The 24,869-nt window shown below is 42.6% G+C and overlaps 2 protein-coding genes across 2 annotated transcripts; both read left to right on the top strand.

The window, feature by feature from the left end:
* Window positions 1-7,020: 7,020 nt before the first annotated feature.
* LOC119120710 lies at window positions 7,021-12,834 on the top strand. The gene is made up of 13 exons (XM_037247854.1): window positions 7,021-7,180; window positions 7,710-7,915; window positions 8,061-8,198; window positions 8,404-8,542; window positions 8,626-9,160; window positions 9,357-9,498; window positions 9,919-10,065; window positions 10,263-10,327; window positions 10,470-10,660; window positions 10,760-11,160; window positions 11,337-11,436; window positions 12,017-12,215; window positions 12,309-12,834. The coding sequence occupies exons 1-13, from the start codon at window positions 7,058-7,060 to the stop codon at window positions 12,443-12,445; spliced, it is 2,523 nt and encodes an 840-aa protein (XP_037103749.1). The 5' UTR covers window positions 7,021-7,057; the 3' UTR covers window positions 12,446-12,834.
* Window positions 12,835-14,484: 1,650 nt separating this feature from the next.
* On the top strand, window positions 14,485-16,684 carry LOC119120712. The gene is made up of 3 exons (XM_037247860.1): window positions 14,485-14,639; window positions 15,220-16,095; window positions 16,203-16,684. The coding sequence occupies exons 2-3, from the start codon at window positions 15,232-15,234 to the stop codon at window positions 16,527-16,529; spliced, it is 1,191 nt and encodes a 396-aa protein (XP_037103755.1). The 5' UTR covers window positions 14,485-14,639; window positions 15,220-15,231; the 3' UTR covers window positions 16,530-16,684.
* Window positions 16,685-24,869: the final 8,185 nt, after the last annotated feature.

The following is a 24,869-nucleotide window of genomic DNA, read 5'->3' as shown; positions in this document are numbered from 1 at the left end:
ATACAGGTTGAAGGTCGACCTTCTGACCACGTGGTGCAGGGACAACAACCTCCTGCTGAACGTCGTCAAGACCAAGGAGATTGTTGTTGACTTCCGGAAGGGTCACACCCATCACCTGCCACTGACCATAGACGGTGCTGTGGTGGAGAGAGTGAGCAGCACCAGATTCCTTGGGGTGCACATCAGTGAAGACCTCTCCTGGACCACCAACACTGCATCACTGGCGAAGAACACTCAGCGCCACCTGTACTTCCTGCGGAAACTCAGGCGAGCAAGTGCTCCACCAGCCATCATGACCACATTCTATCGAGGCACCATTGAGAGCGTCCTCTCCAGCTGTGTCGCTGTGTGGGGTGGAAGCTGCACCGAATACAACAGGAAGGCCCTGCAGCGCATAGTGAACACAGCTGGTAGGATTATTGGTGCTTCACTCCCCTCCCTGAAGGACATTTACACCTCCCATCTAACCCGCAAGGCGACCACGATTGTGAGTGATGTGAGTCACCCCGCTCACACTTTGTTTGATCCTGAACTCTCTCCCCCCTCTCCCCCCTCCACCCTCGGCTACATGACGTCCTGGCCTTTTGGGCCACGATGGCTGCCTTGCACTACTCCACTTGCACTACTCCTCCTGTACTTTTGCGCTATTATACTGACTGTCTGCTGTATGCACAATTGCACCATTTCCACCAAGTTGCTCTTATTTATTCATTGCTCTTATGTATTCATTATTTGTGCCTTCTCATTTTTACTTTTTGTATTGTTTACTTGAATGTGTAATATGTCTTGTCACCGTGGGATAGTAGGAAACGTAATTTCGATCTCTTTGTATGTCTTGACATGTGAAGAAATTAACAATAAAGCAGACTTTGACTTTGACTTTGAAAACAAAAAAATAGTACACTGTGTGCAGAATTACTAGGCAAGTGCGCATTTTTACCGTATGGTCATTTTTATGCATATTTTCCAACTCCATGCTGTATAAGCTTGAATGCGTACTCAATACAAGCATATCAAGTGATGTGTATTTGTGTTATGAGGGATGGTGAGGCCTCAGCAGATCAACACACTATATTTGGGAAGTGCGCTATCCGCGCCTCACGGCAAAAGCCATAGCCAATCACCTGTTATCCAATTTACTCACTGCATGCTCGTTTAATTTCTTCAGTTTTAGGAAAAGGCTAAGATCCGTCCGTCTGTCCGTCTTCTTCCGCTTATCCGGGGTCGGGTCGCGGGGGCAGCAGCTTTAGGAGGGACTCCCAGACTACCCTCTCCCCAGCCACTTCATCCAGCTCATCCCGGGGGATCCCAAGGGGGATCCCAAGGGGGATCCCAAGGCGTTGCCAGGCCAGCTGAGCGACATCCCCGGGGTCTCCTACCGGTGGGACATGCCCGGAACACCTCCCCAGGGAGGCGTCCAGGAGGCATCCTGATGAGATGCCTGAGCCACCTCATCTGGCTCCTCTCAACGTGGAGGAGTAGCGACTCTACTCCGAGTCTCTCCCGGATGACCGAGCTTCTCACCCTATCTCTAAGGGAGAGCCTGGACATCCAGCGGACAAAACTCGTTTTGGCCGCTTGTATCCGGGATCTCGTTCTTTCGGTCACGACCCATAGCTCGTGACCATAGGTGAGGGTAGGAGCGTAAATCGACCGCTAAATTGAGAGCTTTGCCTTTTGGCTCAGCTCTCTCTTTACCACGACGGACCGGTACAGAGTCCGCATTAAAGCCGACACTGCACCGATCCGCTTGTCGATTTCGCGCTCCATCCTCCCCTCACTCGTGAACAAGACCCTAAGATACCTGAACTGCTCCACTTGGGGCAAGATCTCATCCCCGATCCGAAGAGGGCATTCCACCCTTTTCCGACCGAGGACCATGGACTCGGATTTGGAGGTGCTGACCCTCATCCCGACCGCTTCACACTCGGCTGCGAACCGCTTCAGTGAGAGCTGGAGATCACGGCCTGAAGAAGCGAACAGCACCACGCCGTCTGCAAAAAGCAGAGACGCGATGCTGAGATCCCCAAACTGGACCCCTTCAATGCCTCGGCTCCGCCTAGAAATTCTGTCCATCAAAATTATGAACAGAATCGGTGACAAAGGGCAGCCTTGGTGAGTCACTGTCCCCGATGTCCACGCAATGTTGTAGAGGCGTGTCAGCCATGACAGCGCGACAACATCCAGAGCCTTTAAGAACTCCGAGTGGATCTCATCCACCCCCGGGGCCTTGCCACCGAGGAGTTTTTTAACTACCTCAGTGACTTCGACCCTAGAGATTGGAGAGTCCGCCTCAGAGTCTCCAGGCCCTGCTTCCACAATGGAAGGCGTGAAGGTGGAATTGAGGAGGTCTTCGAAGTATTCTCCCCACCGACTCACGACGTCCCGAGTCGAGGTCAGCAGCACGCCATCCCCACTGTAAACAGTGTTGACGTTGCACTGCTTCCCCCTCCTGAGACGCCGGATGGTGGACCAGAATTTCCTCGAAGCCGTCCGGAAGTCATTCTCCATGGTCTCGCCAAATTACTCCCACGCCCGGGTTTTTGCCTCAGCAATCGCCGAAGCCGCGTTCCGCTTGGACATCCGGTATCTGTCAGCTGCCTCCGGAGTCCCAAAAGGCCCGATAGGACTCCTTCTTCAGTTTGATGGCATCCCTTACCGCCGGTGTCCACCAGCGGGTTCGGGGATTGCCGCCACGACAGGCAACAACGACCTTACGGCCACAGCTCCAGTCGGCCGCCTCAACAATGGAGCCGCGGAACATGGTCCACTCGGACTCAATGTCCCCCGCCTCCCCCGGGACGTGGGAAAAGCTCTGCCGGAGGTGGGAGTTGAAGCTCTTCCTGACAGGGGATTTTGCCAGACGTTCCCAGCAGACCCTCACAGAGCATTTGGGTCTGCCAGGTCGGACCGGCATCTTCCCCCACCATCGGAGCCAACCCACCACCAGCTGGTGATCAGTTGACAGCTCCGCCCCTCTCTTCGCCCGAGTGTCCAAAACATGCGGCCGCAAATCCGATGACACGACTACAAAGTCCATCATCGAACTGCGGCCTAGGGTGTCCTGGTGCCAAGTGCACACATGGACACCCTTATGTTTGAACATGGTGTTCATTATAGAAAATCCGTGTCGAGCACAGAAGTCCAATAATAGAACACCGCTCGGGTTCAGATCGGGGGGGCCGTTCCTCCCAATCATGCCCTTCCAGGTCTCACTGTCATTGCCCACGTGAGCATTGAAGTCACCCAGTAGAACGATGGAGTCCCCAGAAGGAGCGCTCTCTAGCACTTCCTCCAGGGACCCCAAGAACGGTGGGTACTCTGAGCTGCTGTTTGGTGCATAGACACAAACAACAGTCAGGAACCGTCCCCCCCACCCGAAGGCGGAGGGAGGCTACCCTCTCATTCACCGGGGTGAACCCCAATGTGCAGGCGCCCAGCTGGGGGGCAATAAGTATACCCACACCTGCTCAACGCCTCTCACCGTGGGCAACTCCAGAGTGGAAGAGAGTCCAGCCCCTCTCGAGAGGGCTAGTACCGGAACCCAAACTGTCTATGTCTCGTCTGAACTTTTCTGCCTCGCACACCAGTTCGGGCTCCTTTCCAGCCAGAGAGGTGACATTCCATGTCCCAAGAGCCAGCTTCTGCAGCAGGGGATCGGACCGCCAAGGTCCCTGCCTTTGGCCGCCGCCCAACTCACAATGCACCCGACCTCTTTGGCCCCTACCACAGGTGATGAGCCCATGGAAAGGGGGACCCACATTTCCTTTTCGGGCTGTGCCCGGCCAGGCCCCATGGGCGAAGGCCCGGCCACCAGACGCTCGCCTTCGATCCCCACCTCCAGGCCTGGCTCCAGAGGGGGACCCCGGTGACCCACGTCCGGGCGAGGGAAATCTGAGTCCATATATGTTTTAAGGTCTTAAGGGGGTTTTTGAACCGTGCTTTGTCTGGCCCCTCACCTAGGACCCTTTTGCCATGGGTGACCCTACCAGGGGCATGAAGCCCCAGACAACATGGGCTCCTAGGATCATTGGGACACGCAAACCCCTCCACCACGGGAAGGTGACGACTCACGGAGGGCAAAGGCTAAGATACCAAAACAAAATTTAGACTTACACAGGTTGGTTGAGTGCAATCACAATTCTTGCTAAGAAAGCTCTGTTTTCAGGAAAGTACAATACAGCGCTGGGCCTTTCGTGCGACCATGCTCAAGAGCAGAAAGTCTCCATTCAGAAAAGGCAACGTTCAAGGTTCTTTGGTCAGCTTATATTCAGTTGCACATGCCAGTGTGGGCCGAGTTTGATGGGTGATGAGTCGCAGGAGAGTTTGATTCCATGGGAGTGGGTGCTGGTTCGGTGAGAGCTGGTTCCTCTGGGGGTGGGTGCTGATTATGGGCGATTCGGTGTGTGTGGGGGCTGTTATTTCCCATCCCGTCTTTCAGCCTTGGTGATCACCTTTGGCTGGGTTCTTGGTTGTTTTCCTCCTGCCGCTCTTCCTCTGCCACCTCTACTGGTTTTATCTTCAAGTGTCCTTCCTGTAAACCATTCTTGCACATACATCCACTTCGCCCACTGTCGCACACCGCCCATTTATCATTCTTTCAATTTTGTCATTTTGTACGGAATTATGTGAAATTTGGCTGTGACATCATCAATTTGTTAATGTTCCCTGACTATGCAAAGTTCTTACTCACCACTTACCATGCATTTGTTTGTTTGTTCTTTTGACACTATCTTTTGACACATATCTTTTCATTGTAAGGCAAAACATTTTCCTCTGTCCAGAACGTTCAGTAGTAATCCAAAGCTGGTGTCTAGCATTAATCAAAACATAAGATATAATCAAGTACTGAACATTTTTAGACGACTTTGGCAGTGTCCGTGTTTTAGAAAATCATCAGGCATGCATTAAACCAGGGGTGTCAAACTCATTTTTTTTGCGGGCCGCATTGTAGTCATAGCTTCTTTCGGAGGGCCATTATGACTGTCAACCCAAATAAATGTATGAGCACCTCAGATTATATACAGTAAAAGCTACAAAACAAACTGACAAATAACTCATTTTCAAATCAGACGAGTAAAAACTGGTCAAATATTTAAAGAAAAATATATTGTTAAAAGTGTAGACAATTTGCAATTCTAGTAATGACACGAATTTGATGCACAATTTGTCTTCGCGGGCCTCATAAAATGATGTGGCGGGCCGTATCTGGCCCCGGGGCCTTGTGTTTGACACCTGTGCATTAAACAGTTCCTTAAGGGTAATTAAGCTATTCTAGTTATGTCTTCTTTATTGATTTGGTGTGTAGGTATAATTATATGCTTAAAATGTTTCTTTTATTGATTTAATATGTGAATATACTTGTCTGTTTATGTACTTTATTCAATGAGGTTTGAGCATATCTGTTTTTGTAGCTAGGCAGGACTTTTTGTATTTCGACCCCATTTCTTCACTATCACATTGTGCATAATTATTGGGCAGCTAGTATTCCTCGGGCAAAATGGGGCAAAAACGAGATTTAACTGGCTCTGAAAGGTCAAACATTGTCAACGGATGCAGCACTCTTGAAATTGATATTGGGGCGTGACCATAGATGTACAGTGTACATCCATCCATCTTCTGTATCGCTTGACCCCACGGGGATCGCGGGCGTGCTGGACCTTATCCCAGCATTCATCGGGCAGCAGGCGGCGAACACCCTGAACCGGTCGCCAGTCAATCGCAGGGCACACAGAGACAAACAACCATCTGCACTCTGACTCATAGGCAATTTGGAGTGCTCAATAAGCCCACCATGCATGTTTTTTAAGATGTGGGAAAACTCACACAGGCACGGGGAGAACACGCAAACTCCACACAGGGAGTTGTAATCGAACCCACACCCGCTGAACTTTGAGGCGGACGTGCTAACCAGTGCACTACTGTCATGTCTCGTCCCCAGTTTTGTGATGTGTATAGGTTGTCATCGTTTCTGTGTGTCTGTGTGCTCGCCCCTCCCTTCCTGTGTGCCCTTGATTAGTGTAATCACACTCACCTGCCTCTTGTTGCCTGTGTTGTATTTAAGTTCTGTTTGTGTGCCACTCTATGTCGGAGCATTGTGGACAATGCATGTGTCACTGCCACATGCATTGTGGACAATGCATGTGTCACTGCCACGAGGTTGTTTGGTTCCTGTCTTTTGAGTTTGCTGCAATAAACCCTGGTCCAAGCTGCATTTGGTCGCCCTGCTCCATTCCTCTCCGTTCGTGACACACTACTATGCCACCTCAATACAATGGAATACTTCTTTATTTATATAGCGCTTTCACAACTTGATGCTTGTTCTATAAAAACAAAGGAAAGCAGACTCTTCACTTGTTTGTACTGTATGGGTTCTAGGAGAAACTGCATTTAAGTGCAATTTTTATATCATATTAATACATTAATATGTGTGAAGGATGTACTATATATACTACATCATAAGTAATGCCTTTTGCTTTGCAATTACATTTACCAATTATGAATATGTATACTACAGTATAGTGTGCAACACGAAAATGAGCTTTGTTTGTTTTAAAGATCTGTACAACAAATGTACTGAAGCAAAATTCAATTGAAAGGAAGACTCCAGATATTAATTTTAATGCTACAAATCTAGACCTACTTAGAGATGATTACGAGAAAAAGCTGAGAACATCAATTTAGGTGACTCTTTGGTGGAATAATGACAGATTACAGGCAAAGTCCAGTTCAATTTTATATTTAAAATAATAAATAATTTATCAGGCTCCATAACGTTCATACAGTACAACTTCACTGATATGCAGCTCTATTTGTTTAAATATATTTTCACTGGGCACATTTCCTTGTAGCTATAAATTGTCCACAAAGGATTGCACCTAACCTAACAAATGTAACCTTGTATGCTGGTTCACTGAAACCGGTTTTAGCCCTTTGTTATTAACCATACTGGACAAACCTGTGAATTTGTTTTCTTATGGTCTATGGCAGGTCTGGTATTGTGTGTATATGTATAAATAGACCACAATTCTGGGGCAAGCTAGGAGTTTGGAACACCATGATGGCTTCGACATCAGTGCTCTTGCTGCAGCTGCTCCTGGTCTCATTGGTGTCTGCATCCCACTACTTTGGAGGACTATGCACCTACCGAGGCGGAATAAACTCCGATGGAACATTTACAGTAGGTGATTGAATATAATTATGTGATCATCAAGAATTATGGTATTTTCCCAAGGGATGAGACATATTTGTCAGACACATTTATCGTTGTGGTATTGTGTGTGTGTGTTTTTAATGATTGTATTTTCTCAATCCCACAAACATATCCTTTGTACTCTAAATACTTATATTGGTGAATTTTGTCATATCACTTGACCTTATACTTTATTTCATCTTCAAATGCAACGGCAATGACAAACACTTGATGACCGAGTTGACTCATGAATAGCGAAAATCTGCGTAGAATTGTCGTGCGCTGGAATGCATTGGAAAAAAATGCGAGAAAAATGAGAGAAAACAACACGCCCCCCCCCCCCCCCCCCCACACACACACACACACAAAAACATTTTTAAAAATATTGAAAAATCAATAAAAAATGAAACACGCAAATCTGGAGTATGCGAGGGTCGACTGTATTTTTAAACTCTGTCATAAAACAGATTTTGTCAAACATGAAAACACTATCCCTTATTAAGACCCTTTTTCACAGGTCAACTTTAGCTTGAAGGGAACCTTTGATGGGTGTTACCACTCTCTAAGCATGCATTGTTATTCCAATAACTGTGGATATGAGGTCAGTCGGCACAGAGTCGTACTTGACAACAGCACCAATTCACCGCAACATAACAGACAATGGTGTGAAACAGAGACATTAATCACAAGACGTGTCCCATCAAACAAACCTTTCTCTATGCGGTAAGATTTTTCTTTATTGTGGTTCTTTAAAATCTGCAAACATTGTCTTACATACAGTAATTCCAGTACTCGCTCATATTGCATTATGCAATGCATATTTAGTAGAATATCAGTATTTCAGGAGTTCTGTTTCCAAATCTCCCAGGTCAGCAAGCTGTTGCTGGATTCCATCAAGGAACCACATCAATAATTGGAGACTACTGACCACTGTGGATTTGGGGACAAGAGGTGACACAGGAAAGCCAAACAATTCACCAGTGACTGGCATGCTACCTTTTGTTCGGTAAAATCAAAGGAGCAAAACACTCCAATTATGGAATATAAGGAAGGAACTGTTGTTTTGGTGTAAAATGAATGCCATGATTGCGAGAGTTGCATTACTGTTCCTGATTATCAATGAAAAGCTACATTAATAAAATTGCAATATAGTTTACATTTGCAGACCTGTGAAATGTAATATGATGGATTATTTCATTTGTTTTCTGAAGAGTCCCTCAAAACTGCCCGAGGGCCTACAAGCTAATGGCCTTTGATGCGGATGGTGACAGAGTACGATGCAGATATGGAAAAGTTGCGAATGTAGAATGCGGCTCATGCAGTCAACCTGTAGGATTTTCCTTGGATCAGGTTTGTTGAAAGTCTGATTATAGCATGGAATTAAAATGTCCTTGTTTACTTGAAATGTATAAATTGTTTTCAAAATCCACCAGGACTCTTGCACTTTGTACTACAAGAGCGCCTTAAATGATTCCAGAGTTAATGGATTTGAGTTGGTGGTGGAGGACTTTCCACGACTGCCCATCACACTGTCCTACAGTGATGGCTCCCATTCCTCCAGGTCTCCACTGATGGCCAGGAAAAAGAGGCAAGTCAATCCATATGTCGGGAACTGGCAAACTTGGAGTTCTACAACTGCATACCCTTGGTCAAGTTGGCCTACAATAACCCCGGCCCCATGGTGGCAAAGCCAAACTACGACTACTTCTACACCTACTTCTACACCTACTTCTGCACCTTCTACAATGTTTTTGGTCACGCCAGCACCACCCACCTGGTCAGGGTGGAAACCTACAACAAGACACCCATCGTGGCGACATCAAACAAGACCTGGTCAACCTCATACAGTGGCAGTTGCAACCCCATGGGTGTGGTATCATAACACACAGAATTTTGGAGCCACCACAAGACAACCAGTAACCCAAACTCCATCTCTCAGCAAACTACCCTTTCAATTCTCATTACTGGGTAAGCATGGTCTTATTGTACTAAGAAAATATATGACCATGGTATAGTGAATCACTTGACTACATGATAATTTTATTGTGTTCCAGCTGTGGCAACGAACAATTTAACAGGCCTATTCTATAGAAAAAGAATGCAACACTAACCAGAATGTCAGGTACTCTGCCTCACAACATTAAAATCAATTTCTGATTTTCAGTGGACCCCTCTATTCCTTCCTGTCAAGAGGGACATTACATACCAAAGCTTGTATATCCAACACCCCAAAATGGACAACGTATTTATGCAGAGGTCAATAAAGAAGTGGAGATCAGAGTCAAAGCACAAGCTATATATGCACAGTAAGTGAAGAGCAATTGTTATGGTGGAAAAAAGCAACAACAAAAAAGGCAGGTAAGAGAAAAAGAAAGAGAAAATTTAAACCAAAAGTGAACAAAGAAATGCCAGAAACAGACTCGTCAGAGACAAAAGGCAACGACACACGACTGGATAACGACCCAGAGTGTACAAAATTGGGAACGAAAAGGGAACAAGAATACTCCAGATTACATGAAATAAAACTAAAGCAATCACACACAAACATAATACAAAAGGTCAACAACAACCCAAATCATGCCAGTGTCATTATTCAAGCAGGTTCAGTCATTGACAGACATACGGACACCGTATGAGCCACACCAGTAGAACAAAAGCATTGAGTAGAGACCACCAATGGGAATTTCTCCAGCATTGATTAACAATGCCTTTTTTTAATGATCCAGGATACATGACATCATTATGAGTGGGCCAATGAATAGCAATAAGCACAAAACTACACGCGGCGAGTTTGTCATAAGGTGGACACCCAAGCCCGGTGATGAGGGTGGACATTACCCACTCTGCTTTGCTGTTGAATCTGTCCAATCAAGGTCAGTCTTTGTTTGAAAGTTTTTCTTTAGAATTAGCAGTAATATGTTATAGCAACACATAAAAGCTGTGGCATGGTTTTTACCTTCTGGACCCGGATTTGACATTAATGCATTAAAAGTAAATTACTTTTTTTTTTTGTCATTGTTTTGTTTATTATTTTACTCATCATAATACTGATTTCACCAATTCTATGCAGGTCCAGTTTAGCTGTCTATCAATCTGAAATGACATGCGTTCTACTTGATGTTCAGAAGGAGACCGGTGAGTCAGGAATTAGTGCCAGTAGTTAGTTTTAAGTAATGCTGTACAGAATAGACACATGAATTGAGGAAATATAAAAAAAAAAAAAAAAGTTTCCAGCTCAAATTGTCAATTGGTTCAAAACGTGTCTATTCCTTTTCAGTTAAAGCTAAGGTGACCTGCGCTGAGTCCAGTATGACCGTAGCAGTTGAAAAATCTTCACTCCACGGGATCCATTTGGATCACCTACGTCTCAACGATCCCAGCAACATTGAATGTAGTCTGCAAAGACATTCCAACAGCACGCATGTGGTTGCTGTCATCCCCCTTAACTCTTGTGGCACTCAGCTGGAGGTAACCGAGTAAAATCAACTGTATATAATATCCTCTTATGTTCCCCTAGTGAACTTTGTCTTTGATTTAAGAACTGAATCAGCAACATTTTCCTTTCAGGAGGATGATGAAGATCTCATTTTCAAAAATGAAATAACAACTGTGGACAATCCTCAAAATATCATCACCAGGAAACACAGGCTGGAAGTGGACTTCCACTGCCAGTATCGCAAGCGAGGAAATGTTACTCTGAGTTTCAATGCACACAGAAAGACTATCACGGTTTGGGAAAAGGGTTTTGGCATGTTCACGTACCAGTTTGAGTTCTACCCAAATGACACATTCCAAACCATGATTAGTCCAACCTCATACCCTCTGGAGTATCAACTAGGAAGCAGGATTTACATGAAGATAGAGGCCTCCTCTTCACTCAACAACACAGAACTTTTTGTGGAGTCCTGCAGAGCTGCTCCATATGACAACCCCAACTTTCAGCCAACTTACTCTATCATTGAAAATGGGTAAACTTACAACTCTTTAGTTGCATGGTTGCCAGTGCAATCCAGGCTTTAGTTCAAGTATTGTACTTGAAGGTTACTGAACGGAATTACATACAGTGTCGACAAGAAATAAATCGACAAATTTATGTCCAATGTAATGATGTCAGAATGTATGTCCTTTTTTGTGCTCTAATTAGATGTACAGTGGATCAAACAGTTCAGATCTACGCTCCTCCTCATGCACATGAATTCAGGTTCAGCATGGAGGCATTCCAGTTCATTGGACTGCATGATCGTGTGAGTATCTATCTATCTATCTATCTATCTATCTATCTATCTATCTATCTATCTATCTATCTATCTATCTATCTATCTATCTATCTGTCCGTCCGTCCGTCCGTCCGTCCGTCCGTCCGTCCGTCCGTCCGTCCGTCCGTCCGTCCGTCCGTCCGTCTATCCGTCCGTCTGTCTGTCTCGCCCTACCTACCTACCTACCTACCTACCTACCTACCTACCTACCTACCTACCTACCTACCTATCTACCTACCTACCTACCTACCAACCATGAGTGGCTTGGAGTGAGCAGCAGAGTACCACAGTGGCAGCATGCTGGGCCCATAACCCAGAGGTCGATGGATCGAAACCATCCTCTGCTATTTGGAACTTGTGGTGCTTTGGACCTTCTTTCAAGTTATGCTTTTGAGAAGAAATCTGTGATAGATAGATAGATAGATAGATAGATAGATAGATAGATAGATAGATAGATAGATAGATAGATAGATAGATAGATAGATAGATAGATACATACATACATACATACATACATACATACATACATAGATAAATATAATAACAATCCCTTTTGTATTTTATTCAGGTGTACATCAGCTGTTCAGTCTTGATGTGTGAGGCGGGGAATCCGAACACCAGGTGCTCACATGGATGCATCAATACTCAACGGACAGATGGTAACCAGCATCATGTAAAGAGAGAGGCTGTCATCCAGAGTGCCAACCATTTTGTTTCTCAAGGGCCATTGCGCCTTAAAAGGTCACCAGAAAGTAATGAAAGCACAGGTAGGATGATGTGAAGTATGACTTCATTTTTTTTTCAACAGCACATATACATTGTTTTTCTGTCTAAAAAATTTTGTCTCTTTTTCTCTCTAGCAATGAATTTGAATATGAACCTCGTATTCATCGTTGGATGTCTTCTAGCAGTTGTTGGCATGATCAGCGCTGTTGCCATGTACAAAGCCAAAATGTCAAAGGCTAGGTATGAGCGTTTGCCAACTAATGAAAGCTAAACACCTGCAGACAGTATGTAAAAAAACTACATTATTGACATACAAAATTGCATTTTGAGCTTGTTTGAACATCTAAATTTGGGTCTGCAAAATAATGGTTGGGGGTGCATATATTCAGACATATTTGTTATTGTTTAGAAAATAAGTATAGTTTCTAGTGGGGTTCTAATCAATCAGTCACCAGTCGCGATCGTCCAATTTCCGTGGACAAGAATGTGACTGGTATATGCCGATCAATGCCTTTCATTGCCAAATCTTAATGATATTGAATTATGTAATTGAGTGTAACTGTAACAACAACCATAATTGCATGTATACGAGCTAAGTGTTGTGCTTGCTGAAAACATTCAGAGTAACTTACATGTTCTTTTTTTAAATCAATCTACACAGAAAAATACAATCATCCAGTGTTGCCGGTGTTATGTTTGTGATATTAAAAATTACAGCAATAAATCTGTGCTGTGATCCTACCACAAGGGAGGGCAAGTCAAGGAGAATTTTTCTGTATTTGATGGAAGTTCATTGAAACCCCTGCTTGACAACAATAAAAACACTGTCATACAATATCCAATATGTTCATTTTTGTTCAAATATGTATAAGGTGTGACCTTGAAGAAATAAGAAAGAAGATGGAGCATCCACAGAAAATCAACAGAAGCAGGGGGGGCGGGTGTAAATCCCACACAGGAAGGCCAGAGCTTGGATACAAACAATTGACCTCATTTCAGTTGTATTTTATTTTGTGTGCTCACATTTCACCAGTACCGTACACAATAGTTACACGACAGATAAACTTTAGCGCAATAGCCCTGCTATTTCAGCCAGAGGGTGAAAGTGGGCCGTCATACATCCACACCTCTCAGTCTTGGTACCGGCTCCCCACAGGGCTGCGTACTGAGCCCACTGCTTTACACGCTCTACACACATGCATGCACCCCCGCCCACCGCAGCAACACCATCGTGAAATTTGCGGATGACACAACCGTGGTGGGGCTCATCTCAAAGGGGGATGAGTCTGCCTACAGGGACGAAGTGGTCCAGCTATCGGTGTGGTGCGGAGAGAACAATCTGCTCCTAAACACGGCTAAAACCCAAGAACTGGTCATTGATTTTAGGAGGAAAAATAAAACGGACATTCCACCACTCATCATCGACGGGATCTGTGTGAAGAGGGTGTCCTCCTTCCGCTACCTGGGAGTCCACATCGAGGAGGACTTCACCTGGGGCGTGAACACCTCTGAGCTGCTTAAAAAGGCCCAACAGAGACTCTACTTTTTAAGGGTGCTGAGGAGGCACAGCATTACACGGAGACTGCTGGTGTCCTTCTATCGCTGCTCCATAGAAAGTACTTTAACGTACTGTATATGTGTTTGGTACTCCAGCTGCACTGCTGCTCTGAGGAAAAAGCTCCAAGGGGTCATCAACACAGCACAGAAGATCATTGGCTGCCCTCTCCCCACACTGGAAGACCTACACAGAACCCGCTGTCTCCAAAAAAACACAGAACATTCTGAAGGACACTTCCCACCCTGGCCACTCCCTTTTCGAACTGTTGCCATCAGGCAGACGCTACAGATTAATTAGGTCGAGGACTAGCAGATTCGCCAACAGTTTTTATCCTACAGCGGTAGTCACATTGAATGCAGCTAAACGTAAATGATTATGTCTGTGTATGTTCTTCTGTGGGTTTTTAGCTTGTTTTTTTAATCTTTTTATTCTATTTATTCTATATATTTTTTATCGCATGCGCGGATCGGTTGGCACTTTTTAAATTTCGTTGTACATGTGACAATGACAATAATACGGAAGAGGATTAGGGCCAGTGAAGAAGAAAAAAACGAGGGGTGACTTTATTCTCAGAATTCTGACTTTATTCTCAGAATTCTGACTTTAAAGTCAGAATTCCCACTTTAAAGTCAGAATTCTGACTTTAAAGTCAGAAATGGGGAATTCTGACTTTAAAGTCAGAATTCTGACTTTATTCTCAGAATTCTGACTTTATTCTCAGAATTCTGACTTTAAAGTCGGAATTCTGACTTTATTCTCAGAATTCTGACTTTATGGCGTGGGGTGGCGGAGGGAGAGTCAGTGTGGTGTGGTTTTGACCAGAGAGGACATTACGTCGTCAACGAGTGACTTTTTGCGTGCCAGAGGATTGCCGGAGGACATCATTTCACACTTGGAGGAGCAGGGGGTGAGTAAATAAAGCATTGTGTTCATTTTGGTGACTGTTGCGTATATAACTGGCTCCGTGTAGCATGTAGCTCCGTTGCTAATTGATAGCTCTTGACGGGACGCGCCGCATTTACACGTAAAGAAGCATATGCGTATTTTTGTTCATTCAGTAGTCAGTTTCATTAAACCGATGACGTAATGCACGATTATAAATATATATACACGTCACGGCAACGTCACAAAGCGTCGGTAAAACACCGCGACTCGCGGCATAAACTATGCCTTGCTGATTGTGACCGGCTGCAATATCATTGCACCTTAAATTTAACTCAATACACTGATCACACTGTTGTTTAAGAGTGTTGATTCTACGTGCCACAATTCAAGGTTACATCATTTGAAGTATAATCATGCACACACGCACGTCTTTATTTACTCACTGGATGAGACTTGTTTAGTGATGTTACACCTGACATCGTACCAGGAGTATTAGTATTAAAAACAACTTTATACAATAAGCATACTGTCATAAAGTCATGTTTTCAAAATGCCCACTGTTTTGTTTGACAAATTGTAATTGTTTTTACTTTGTTGTGCAGATAAAGTGACTGATGGAGGGTGCAACTCAACCAGTGCCTGAAAAGCCGGATTTGGATGACTTAATCAAGCTATGCTTTAGACTTGCATTCAGCAACAAGGAAATACTTGCAGTTTTAGCACATAATGCTCAGACTATTATAAGTATTCGGACTCTGAAGAGAACTTGTAAAAGACTTGGTCTGTTCCGAAGAAAGAATCAGTCGGACCTGGGAGATGTGTTGGCTTTTGTCCAGCATGAAATCCTGACTTGTGGCCAGATGCAAGGTTATCGCTGGCTTCATCTACGTGCGATTCAAAAAGGATTTGTTGTCTCACAAGATACAATAAGACATATTATAAAATTGGTTGACCCGGTCGGCGTGGAATTAAGAAGAGCACGACGCCTTAGAAGACGCCAGTACAGCTGCAGAGGCCCAAATGCTCTTTGGCACATGGATGGCTATGATAAATTAAAACCCTATGGGATTTGCATCCATGGTTGTATTGATGGGTTTAGCCGGTATGTGTTATGGGCAGAGGCCTATACCACAAACAATGATCCCAAGGTGATTGCAAGTTATTTTATCAAAACAGTTTCGCGCATTGGTGGATGTCCAGAGAGGATCCGTGCAGACGGGGGCACAGAAAATGGTTGTGTTGAACAGATGCAATTGTGTTTGCGACAAAACCACTCTGACAATTTTGCTGGGGAGAAAAGTTTTCTTTACGGGAGAAGTACTGCCAATCAGCGCATTGAAGGGTGGTGGTCCATCCTTCGCAAACAGAGCGCACAGTTCTGGATTAATTTATTTCAAACTCTTCAGGAGGATGGTCACTACACAGGAGATTTTCTGGATAAAAGTCTTATCCAGTTCTGCTTTCTTAATCTTGTGCAGGTAAAATATTTTGTCTCTCCCATCATGTTTTTGAAGTTGAAATGAATAAATTGAGTAGTAAAAAAGAACAATGTACTTAAATACTTAACTATGCTGCTCTTGTGCAGGATGAGCTGGATGAAGTTGTGAACACATGGAACTCGCACAAAATAAGACCAAGGTCGAACGGTGATACAGCTTCAGGCCGGCCAGTCGTCATGTATTCATTCCCTGCCATGCACAGTGCCGAGGATCGACTGAAACCCACTGGAATGCAAGATATCACTGCGTGTATGGAAGAGTGCACTCCAAAATGCCAGTTTCCTTGCGATGAAACTGTATTTGAACTGTGTTGTCTGCTAATGGAGGAAAATGAATGGCACGCTCCATCAGATCCATTGCATGCAAGTGACTTGTATCTTATGTTGAGAGAGGAATTACTGAAGATTGTTTGACAAGCGTATTGATGTAATACATATAAACTACTCAGAAAATAATTTAATCAGTAGTCTGTATACTCAGTTACTATGTTTTTTTAGTCTTACAATGCCTTCTTGACCTTTAAATATTCCTTAATGACCCAAATTTTCCAGAATAATTCATTGCAAAATTGAAATTTTTTTAACTATGTTTACCTGATCTATGGTTATTCTTTTCCATTTGTGACTAACAAAAACAAAGATGTTACATTTTGCTTGAAATGTCCTGAACTTGACTGCTTAAATATGTATTAAGTATTAATGTATTACTTGTATATTAGAAATTGTGTCTTTTCATAGAAGGCATCTGTACAACATAATACTTTATTTTTATATACCAACATTCAGGTGCAGTCAGGAAATACATAGTGGATGAAGAGTGAGTTTATTGAATGCAATAAAATATTACTACTCTTCATTACAGAAGCATTCACTTAATACTATGTAGCTGCTGAAAACAACCATCCAATGGTTATGCATAACATCTTGGGTCATTTTAATAAAGCCCTAGAACTTTTATATAACTGGAACATAATGCCAAATGCAAGCTGTTTCTATAAAATTCTAAAAACAGTGAAGGAACGAATACGAAGTTTGTTTCTATTTGACCAATAAGAACAGTGAACAAAATATGTTGTGTTGATGCAACTTACAACGGATAATTAACGGAGTTATGGTTATTGACAGAATTAAACAATATCCATGACCCAGATATTGCTTTCGAGAACGGCATTGAATTCTGATCGGAAGTCTGGAAAATTTTCATAGCTGTCAGCAATGTACAAAACCTTTCCACACGTGTGCCCCACTGGTCTTCTACTAAACTCTGTCATTTGTTGAAACTCCACAAGGATGGTGTCGGTGACAATAAGATCAGATCCAGTGCAAAACCGGAGAAATTTCTGAAGCTTGAGTTCATCCAACTCTCTGATGAACCTTTTCAGATGATTTACCACTTCCTTCTGCTTTGAGGTTAAATCATTTGGAAATTTCAGCAGTTGGCAGACCTTTTTGGAAGTAGGTTGCAAGTCAGAGCACAACTTGTTAAGGGCATCAGGACTTATGAAGTCATGGTGAAAAGTAACCTCTCTCCAGCAGTCAATAACAAACATGGGCTTTTGGACAAGCTCTTTGTGCGCTATTTCCTGCAGTATTGTGGGAAAGGTTTCAGGTGTGATTCTCTTTCTACACCCATAGCTGTCAAGAACTTCCACAAGATCATCTTGGTCCACTTCTGAAAAGTCCTTCATTGCGTCCATCAAAACGTCACGCTCCTGGCTGCTCACAAACTGCAGAAAGTGGGCCCTTGGATCACTGTAGACACAGTTGAAAAGCACTTGCTCGAGGAAAGGAAACGCAAGTTTGTTTGGGAAATAGCAACACTCTTGGTAACCTTTTATAAGTATTCTCCCAACTGCTTCCCACTTTGCTGCAGAAAAATCATGACGGATAAATGGCACCTTAATTGATGTACCAAGGGTGCATCGGTCATAGAATTCCTGCCAGAAACAGGTGAGAACATCTCTCAGTACTCCAGACCCAACACCTGCTTCTTCTCTATCACCTGGGAGTATGCGTTTCACACTGAGTGGTTTGTTCAGTATTTCTTCTTTACAGAATGCTCTTTTAGTTTAGTTTAGTTTATTGTTTAGCACATATTATTATAACAAATAACAGTGCAGGGAGGGAGACGAAGCCTAGGGCTTGTAAGGAGCTCCACTCCTGTATAATCAAAGTGCACAACAAACAAAGTGCTGTGACATCAAATATTATTCAAGTGTTTAAGAAAGAAAAAAAAATAAAAATAAAATAATAATAATAATATATATATATATATAAATGAATAAACATCAATGAATAAACACAAGCATAACTAGCTAAATATTAAATCGTCATATTTATATATGCATATATACGAAAGTGAACGTATACATACATAAACAAATACACTATACAAAATGAGAAACAAGAGAAACAAAATTTGACACTTTAGTGATGTTGAAACAATCAAAAAAACACCAGGTAAGAAAATAGCTGAGCGGAAGCAGAAGAACTGCAAACAGAAAATAACAAAACAAGGAAGAATCAGGGTATAAATAGTGGTTTAAGTTGATGTTCTTAGTATGGATCAGCTGAGTGCGGTGGAGTAATTTTGGACTGGTAGGATCATGAGTGGAGAAGGTGGTGTTTCAGGTGCTTTCTAAAAGCAACCTGTGAAGATATGGATCGAATATGGATTGGTAGCTCATTCCAGAGTGAGGGCCCTCTAAAATAGATATTGTATTGATGGCGTGATGTTCGACAGGACGGTGGGTGGAGATTGTCCCCCTGTCTTGTAGGATAAGAATGTAATTCCGATACAAATGCGAAGAAATTATGAAAAGTGGCTGGAAGACAGTGTTTCCTGTATATATATTTATGGGTGAGTAGACAGGTTTGATGAATATTTACTTTATCAATTGGCAGTAATGAATAGTTTCTAAACAATGGTGCCGATGGTTCATATCTATTTGAAAAAGAGATCATTTTTAGGAACTTCTTTTGTATGATGAGTAATTTGCTGAGGTATGTTGGATATGTAGCTGCCCAGACTATGTTGCAGTAATTGAGTAAAGGAAAGAGGAAACTATAATACAGAGTGAGATGAGCAGACGGATGGACCAAGGGACAAACTTTTCGTAAGATACCTAGCGTTTTCATGGATCTTTTGCAAACCAAATCAATGTGTTCAGACCAGTTTAAGTGTTTATCTACTATAACTCCTAGGAATTTAGTGCTAGTAACTTGATGGATTTCGTTATTATTTATGTAAATTTTGGCCTGTTCTTTGGGGTAAGATTTATTTATATTGCAGAAGATCATGAAGTTACATTTGTTTGTATTGAGTGACAACTTATTTATTTTGAACCATTTTGTAACAGCGTGCAACTCAGTATTCACACGTGCAATGAGGAAATTAAAATCCTCGTGGGTGGCAATGAGATTGGTATCATCCGCAAATAACAAAGGAAGAAAATTTGAACAAGACATGGAAAAATCATTTATGTACACCAAAAATAATAGAGGACCCAATATTGAGCCCTGCGGGACCCCAAATAGTATTTTAGATCTGTTGGAAGAACAACCATTTATATATACATATTGTTCTCTGTTGGCGAGATAGTTAGTGAACCATTTCAGGGCAGAATCGTTCACTCCATATCTCTCTAGCTTAGCGATGAGGATCTTATGGTCGACAGTATCAAATGCTTTGCTTAAATCTAGAAAGACACCAAGAGCGAATTTCTTATTGTCAAGAGCCGTTGAGATGTGGTTGGCAAGCTGAAGCAGTGCATGCTCAGTAGAAAACTTTTTGCGGAAACCGTATTGATGTTTATAGAGAATATTGTTTGTTTCTAGGTGCTTTGCCAATCTTGAGTAAACCAGTTTTTCTAGAATCTTGGAGAAGCAAGGAAATACGGATATAGGTCGATAATTACCATATTCATTAGTCTCACCAGCTTTGAAGATAGGAATGACTTTAGCAATTTTTAATTCTTGGGGTACAATGCCAAATTTTAAAGATAAGGAGAAAATGTGTGTTAGTGGAATTATTATTGAATGAATGATTTTCTTAATAAGTATGCTTCTGATCTCATCATGGCCAGGGGCCGAGTTTTTCAAGCTCATGACGATGTTGTAAACTTCCTCAACACTAGGAGGGTCAAGAATGGCGAGTGAAGGAAACTGCCCTTTAATAAGGCAACAGGGGCTTGTATCAGAGGTTGAGAAGCTAGATGCCAAGGTAGCGCCAACATTTACAAAGAAATCATTGAAACCATTAGAAATATCTATTGGGTTTGAATGAGCTCTATTCTTCCCCAGCATCTCACTTGGGGTAGATGTTTTTGATTTCTTGCGATGTAATAAATGGTTGATAAGATTCCACGTTGTTTTGATGTCACCGGAGGCTTGTGTAAATTTATCAGCATAGTAAGTTTGTTTGGTTTTCCTTAGTAAAGCTGTAAATCTGTTTTTATATTTCTTGTATGTTTCTATATTTATAGGGATGGGATTTGCAATAGATTTTCTATATAGTTTATTTTTTTTACGTGAAGATTTTTTTAGTTCATCCGTTATCCATGGTTTCCCCTTAGAGTTATTTTTACGACTAGAAGTTAAGGAAAGGAGAACTCTAATGCATTTGTGAGTATTGTTAGAAGGGAGTGATAGGCTTTGTTGACATCTTGCAACAGGATAACCTCATCCCATGACACAGAGCTGATGATAGATATAAAAGATACCATGTTTTTCTCAGTAAATTTGCGGAATTTCATTTGATCTCCAATATGATCTTTGATTTCAGGACTACTATCATTGTGGATGAGATGGAAGACAGGTAGATGGTCGGATACATCACAGATCAAAAGGCCAGATGTTATCTTGTAGTCTAGAGAATTAAATAGGATATTGTCTATGAGAGTGGCCGTTGAGCTTGTGATCCTGGAGGGTTTGTTGATAAGAGGGAAAAAGTTTCTGGAATATAATGTATTAAGGAAGTCTGCTGTATGTGACTGCTTAGATTCAAGCAAATTAATATTATAGTCACCAAGTAAGACACATAATTTGTTTCTTTGTTTATAATTTCTAGAGTAGAGTCGAGGGCTTCATTGAAGGTGATTTTATCAGAGTCTGGTGGTCTATATATACATCCAATTATCACATTTTTGTTGTTTATAAGTGAGCAAGAGGAGAGTTCTATAAACACAGATTCTACTACAGTCATGTCAAAATTGACACTTAAATCCTTTCTGGGAGAGAAATTTAAGTTATCAATCACATACAGTGAGACTCCTCCACCTTGCTTGTTTGGTCTACAGGAATGTATAGGAGTGTAGTGAGAGAGAGGATAGCTAGATGTATTATCAACCATCCAAGTTTCAGTAAGAGCTATTACTGAAAAAGAATGTGTTAAGGTTGATAAATAGGTTTTTAGACCATCATAATTTTTAGAGATACTCCGTACATTGAAGTGGACAGTGGAGAATACATTTGTTTGGCAGTGGCCAGGAGGAGTATTGCACAGTTTGTTAAACATATCTTCAGAAAAATATTCACATGACATTTCAACAGATTTTAAGGGAGTGTAATTTGTATCTGGGTTAAGGAAGGACTCATAGATACCAGCATTAGCATTCTCTAGGTCAAATGAATTAAATAGTAAAGAGTCAAGATTCGGTGGGACAGAAATTCCTGCATTTGTGAGAATGTCACTGGATGGCATGAAAAGTGTAGGGGAACTGTCTACCTGAGATGGATGTCCTCCCTGCCAGTCTCTGTTTGCCTTGTTGTACTTCGCTGTAATCCATTATTTTCGTCCGGAGGGTCCATAGGTACCAGTTAATGGTCATTAGTTCAGCCATTGTAAATGTTTGGTTCCCCCACCACCAGGCCACATTTCTTCAGTTCCTCCAGTTCACTCACAACGAGAGTTTTGACATCTTCTGGTGTTGCTCCGTTTGTTTTAATCCATATTTTACAGTTCCTGACCCACGTTGCGAGAATCTTGTTTTCCTTCTTCAGTTTGCGTGCGTTCCAGGCTATCTCAGCATTCTTCTTAGTGAGGTGCTCATTTAGGTAAACACCCGTTCCTTGTAGCTTCCTCCCTTGCTTCAAAAGATCCACTTTATGTTTCCTATTTGCGAACCGAATGATAATTTTCGGAGGATCCAGTGGTCGTTTTCGGTTTCTTGGGAGTGTGTGACAAGCGGCAATGTTTCCTTTCTGGAGTTCCATGTGCTTACTCTCGAAAAACTGTACTACCTGATTTTCGAGCGTTGACAGCTCGTCCGATGGAGAGTCATCTGTCGAGGGATCCGAAGGACCCGCCGCCCTGGCGTAGGAGCGGTGAGATGTTTTTAGACCCGTGATTATGAGGTCTTCTTGTCGGGAGTACTGCTCCAGTGCATCTACTCTCCGTTCAAGCGACAGGATTTTCTCGTCTTTCTCCTTCGATAAGTTCTTAAGCTCCGTTAGCTCAGACGTTAGCTGGAGCAGGGTGGCTTGCTGCTCTAAAAGTGTGGTAATGTCTTGCCGTATCAGGTCAATGGATGATTTAAGTTCATCGTAACCCTCATTTTTTTTGGAGGGCGGCATAGCGTAAAGTTCGAAAAAGTTAGGCTCTATAAAGTTCAGTTATCAAAACAATTCGGTCACCCGAAGTAGTGACAGCTCGTCTTTGTCAATGCTAATTAGCCAGCGTCCTGGGTCAATTAGCAGCTTGCACTCTGACCAACGTTCAGCTCCTACGAATAAATAACGCGAGTCGGCGGATTCCGTTTGGACGCCAATAACAAAGAATGCTCGAGACCTTCCACGGAGGCTCACTTAGTCATGACTCGTCCTTGAGAAGACTCCTCACATGTATGCTACATGTTATACATGTAGCCCCGCGGGCAGCGTGCGGGCCACAGGATGCATCTCCTCCAAGCTTTGATGAATAAAAGATGCGAGCTCATGGGTGGACGATGTCTTATCATATCATTCAATGTGTCAGTGGAGTGGACAGTTATAGTCAACACATCTTGTGGATCAGGTGGATTGAGGGGCATAGCAGGACCATCGTAGATCATTGTGACTTCTGTATCTTCCTGTGTGTCATATGTGGGACCAAAGGTAATTTCTGAATCAACAGAAATGTTGAATGGCTGGTAGACTTCATTTGAATAAACAGAGACCTCGTCACTTTCTGCGGCATTGTATTCACTGCCATTGTCTGACGTAACTTCCTCGTGTGTGTGGACATCATCTTGGTTGTCTTTTGGCCTTGTTGCAATGTAAAAACGCAACAATGTTAGCTTTGCAGCCTCGTACATATAGCCGATGGAATGGCAGGTGTCATCAGTGAGGCAGTTTTGTTTGAAATCCCAAACCTCAAACTCAAAGTCCAATTGTGATCCTTTGGGAGAAATTCCATCTGGGAAAAATAGTTTTTTTCCTTCCTTGAGAATGTCTTTCAACCCAGCTTCTGTGGACATTTGAAGTTTTCTGGTACCCCCTCCCTGCTTCTCCCTCACCTGTTTGGTCATCTTTCCATCACTGTGTAACCATCCGATCGCAATATTTCTTGTTGTTTTCTGCTTCTTTGTCTCTTGTGGTTGTGTCTTTGAGGTGGGGTCCTCTTTGTCACTGTCTTTCCTGAGTTTCATTTTTTCACGTAGTTTTTCTAAAAGTCCGTTTTTTCTTTTGGATGTAGGCTGTTTCGTCTTGCAAAAATTAAAGAGTGCAATGCGGTCTCCATAGCGAGGGATGTAATTGGCAAGAGCGGCATCGTCCATCAGTGCGATGACATCACTGTCAATCTGCACGATGACAGAAAAAAAAATCGGTCACACACAATCACTTAATTTGAAAGAATGAAGCACAAATATAATACTTATTGTAAATCAAATCCACACGACAAACATGTTGCAACTGTTTAATCTTTAAGAATTTATTAAGCCACATTTATACCTGAAGTCTATGTGTTTTTTATTTCATTTTATACACTATTTCAATCATCAGTTGACTTAATGTGAGTGTGTAAACACTTAAAATGATCTAGCGTTGGATTGTGGTATGGAGAGTCAGCAAGGCATAAGGGGTTTTACCGACGCTTTGTGACGTTGCCGTGACGTGTATATATATTTATAATCGTGCATTACGTCATCGGTTTAATGAAACTGACTACTGAATGAACAAAAATACGCATATGCTTCTTTACGTGTAAATGCGGCGCGTCCCGTCAAGAGCTATCAATTAGCAACGGAGCTACATGCTACACGGAGCCAGTTATATACGCAACAGTCACCAAAATGAACACAATGCTTTATTTACTCACCCCCTGCTCCTCCAAGTGTGAAATGATGTCCTCCGGCAATCCTCTGGCACGCAAAAGTCATTCGTTGACGACATAATGTCCTCTCTGGTCAAAACCACACCACACTGACTCTCCCTCCGCCACCCCACGCCATAAAGTCAGAATTCTGACTTTATTCTCAGAATTCTGACTTTAAAGTCGGAATTCCCACTTTAAAGTCAGAATTCTGAGAATAAAGTCAGAATTCTGACTTTAAAGTCAGAATTCTGTCACCCCTCGTTTTTTTCTTCTTCACTGGCCCTAATCCTCTTCCGTACAATAAAGATCTATTCTATTCTATTAGTTATCAGCAGTTACCTAGTGTGACAAAATAACAAAGATACAAACGTATTTGGCCACTCACTCACTGCTTAAGTAATGACTTTCAACAAATAATCACACTGGCACAAACGTTGGAATAATTATCAGTGGTAATGACA

Source organism: Syngnathus acus, chromosome 3 (assembly GCF_901709675.1).
Source record: "Syngnathus acus chromosome 3, fSynAcu1.2, whole genome shotgun sequence".
Classification (NCBI taxonomy): Eukaryota; Metazoa; Chordata; class Actinopteri; order Syngnathiformes; family Syngnathidae; genus Syngnathus; species Syngnathus acus.
This window is presented reverse-complemented; position numbering and strand designations above follow the sequence as displayed.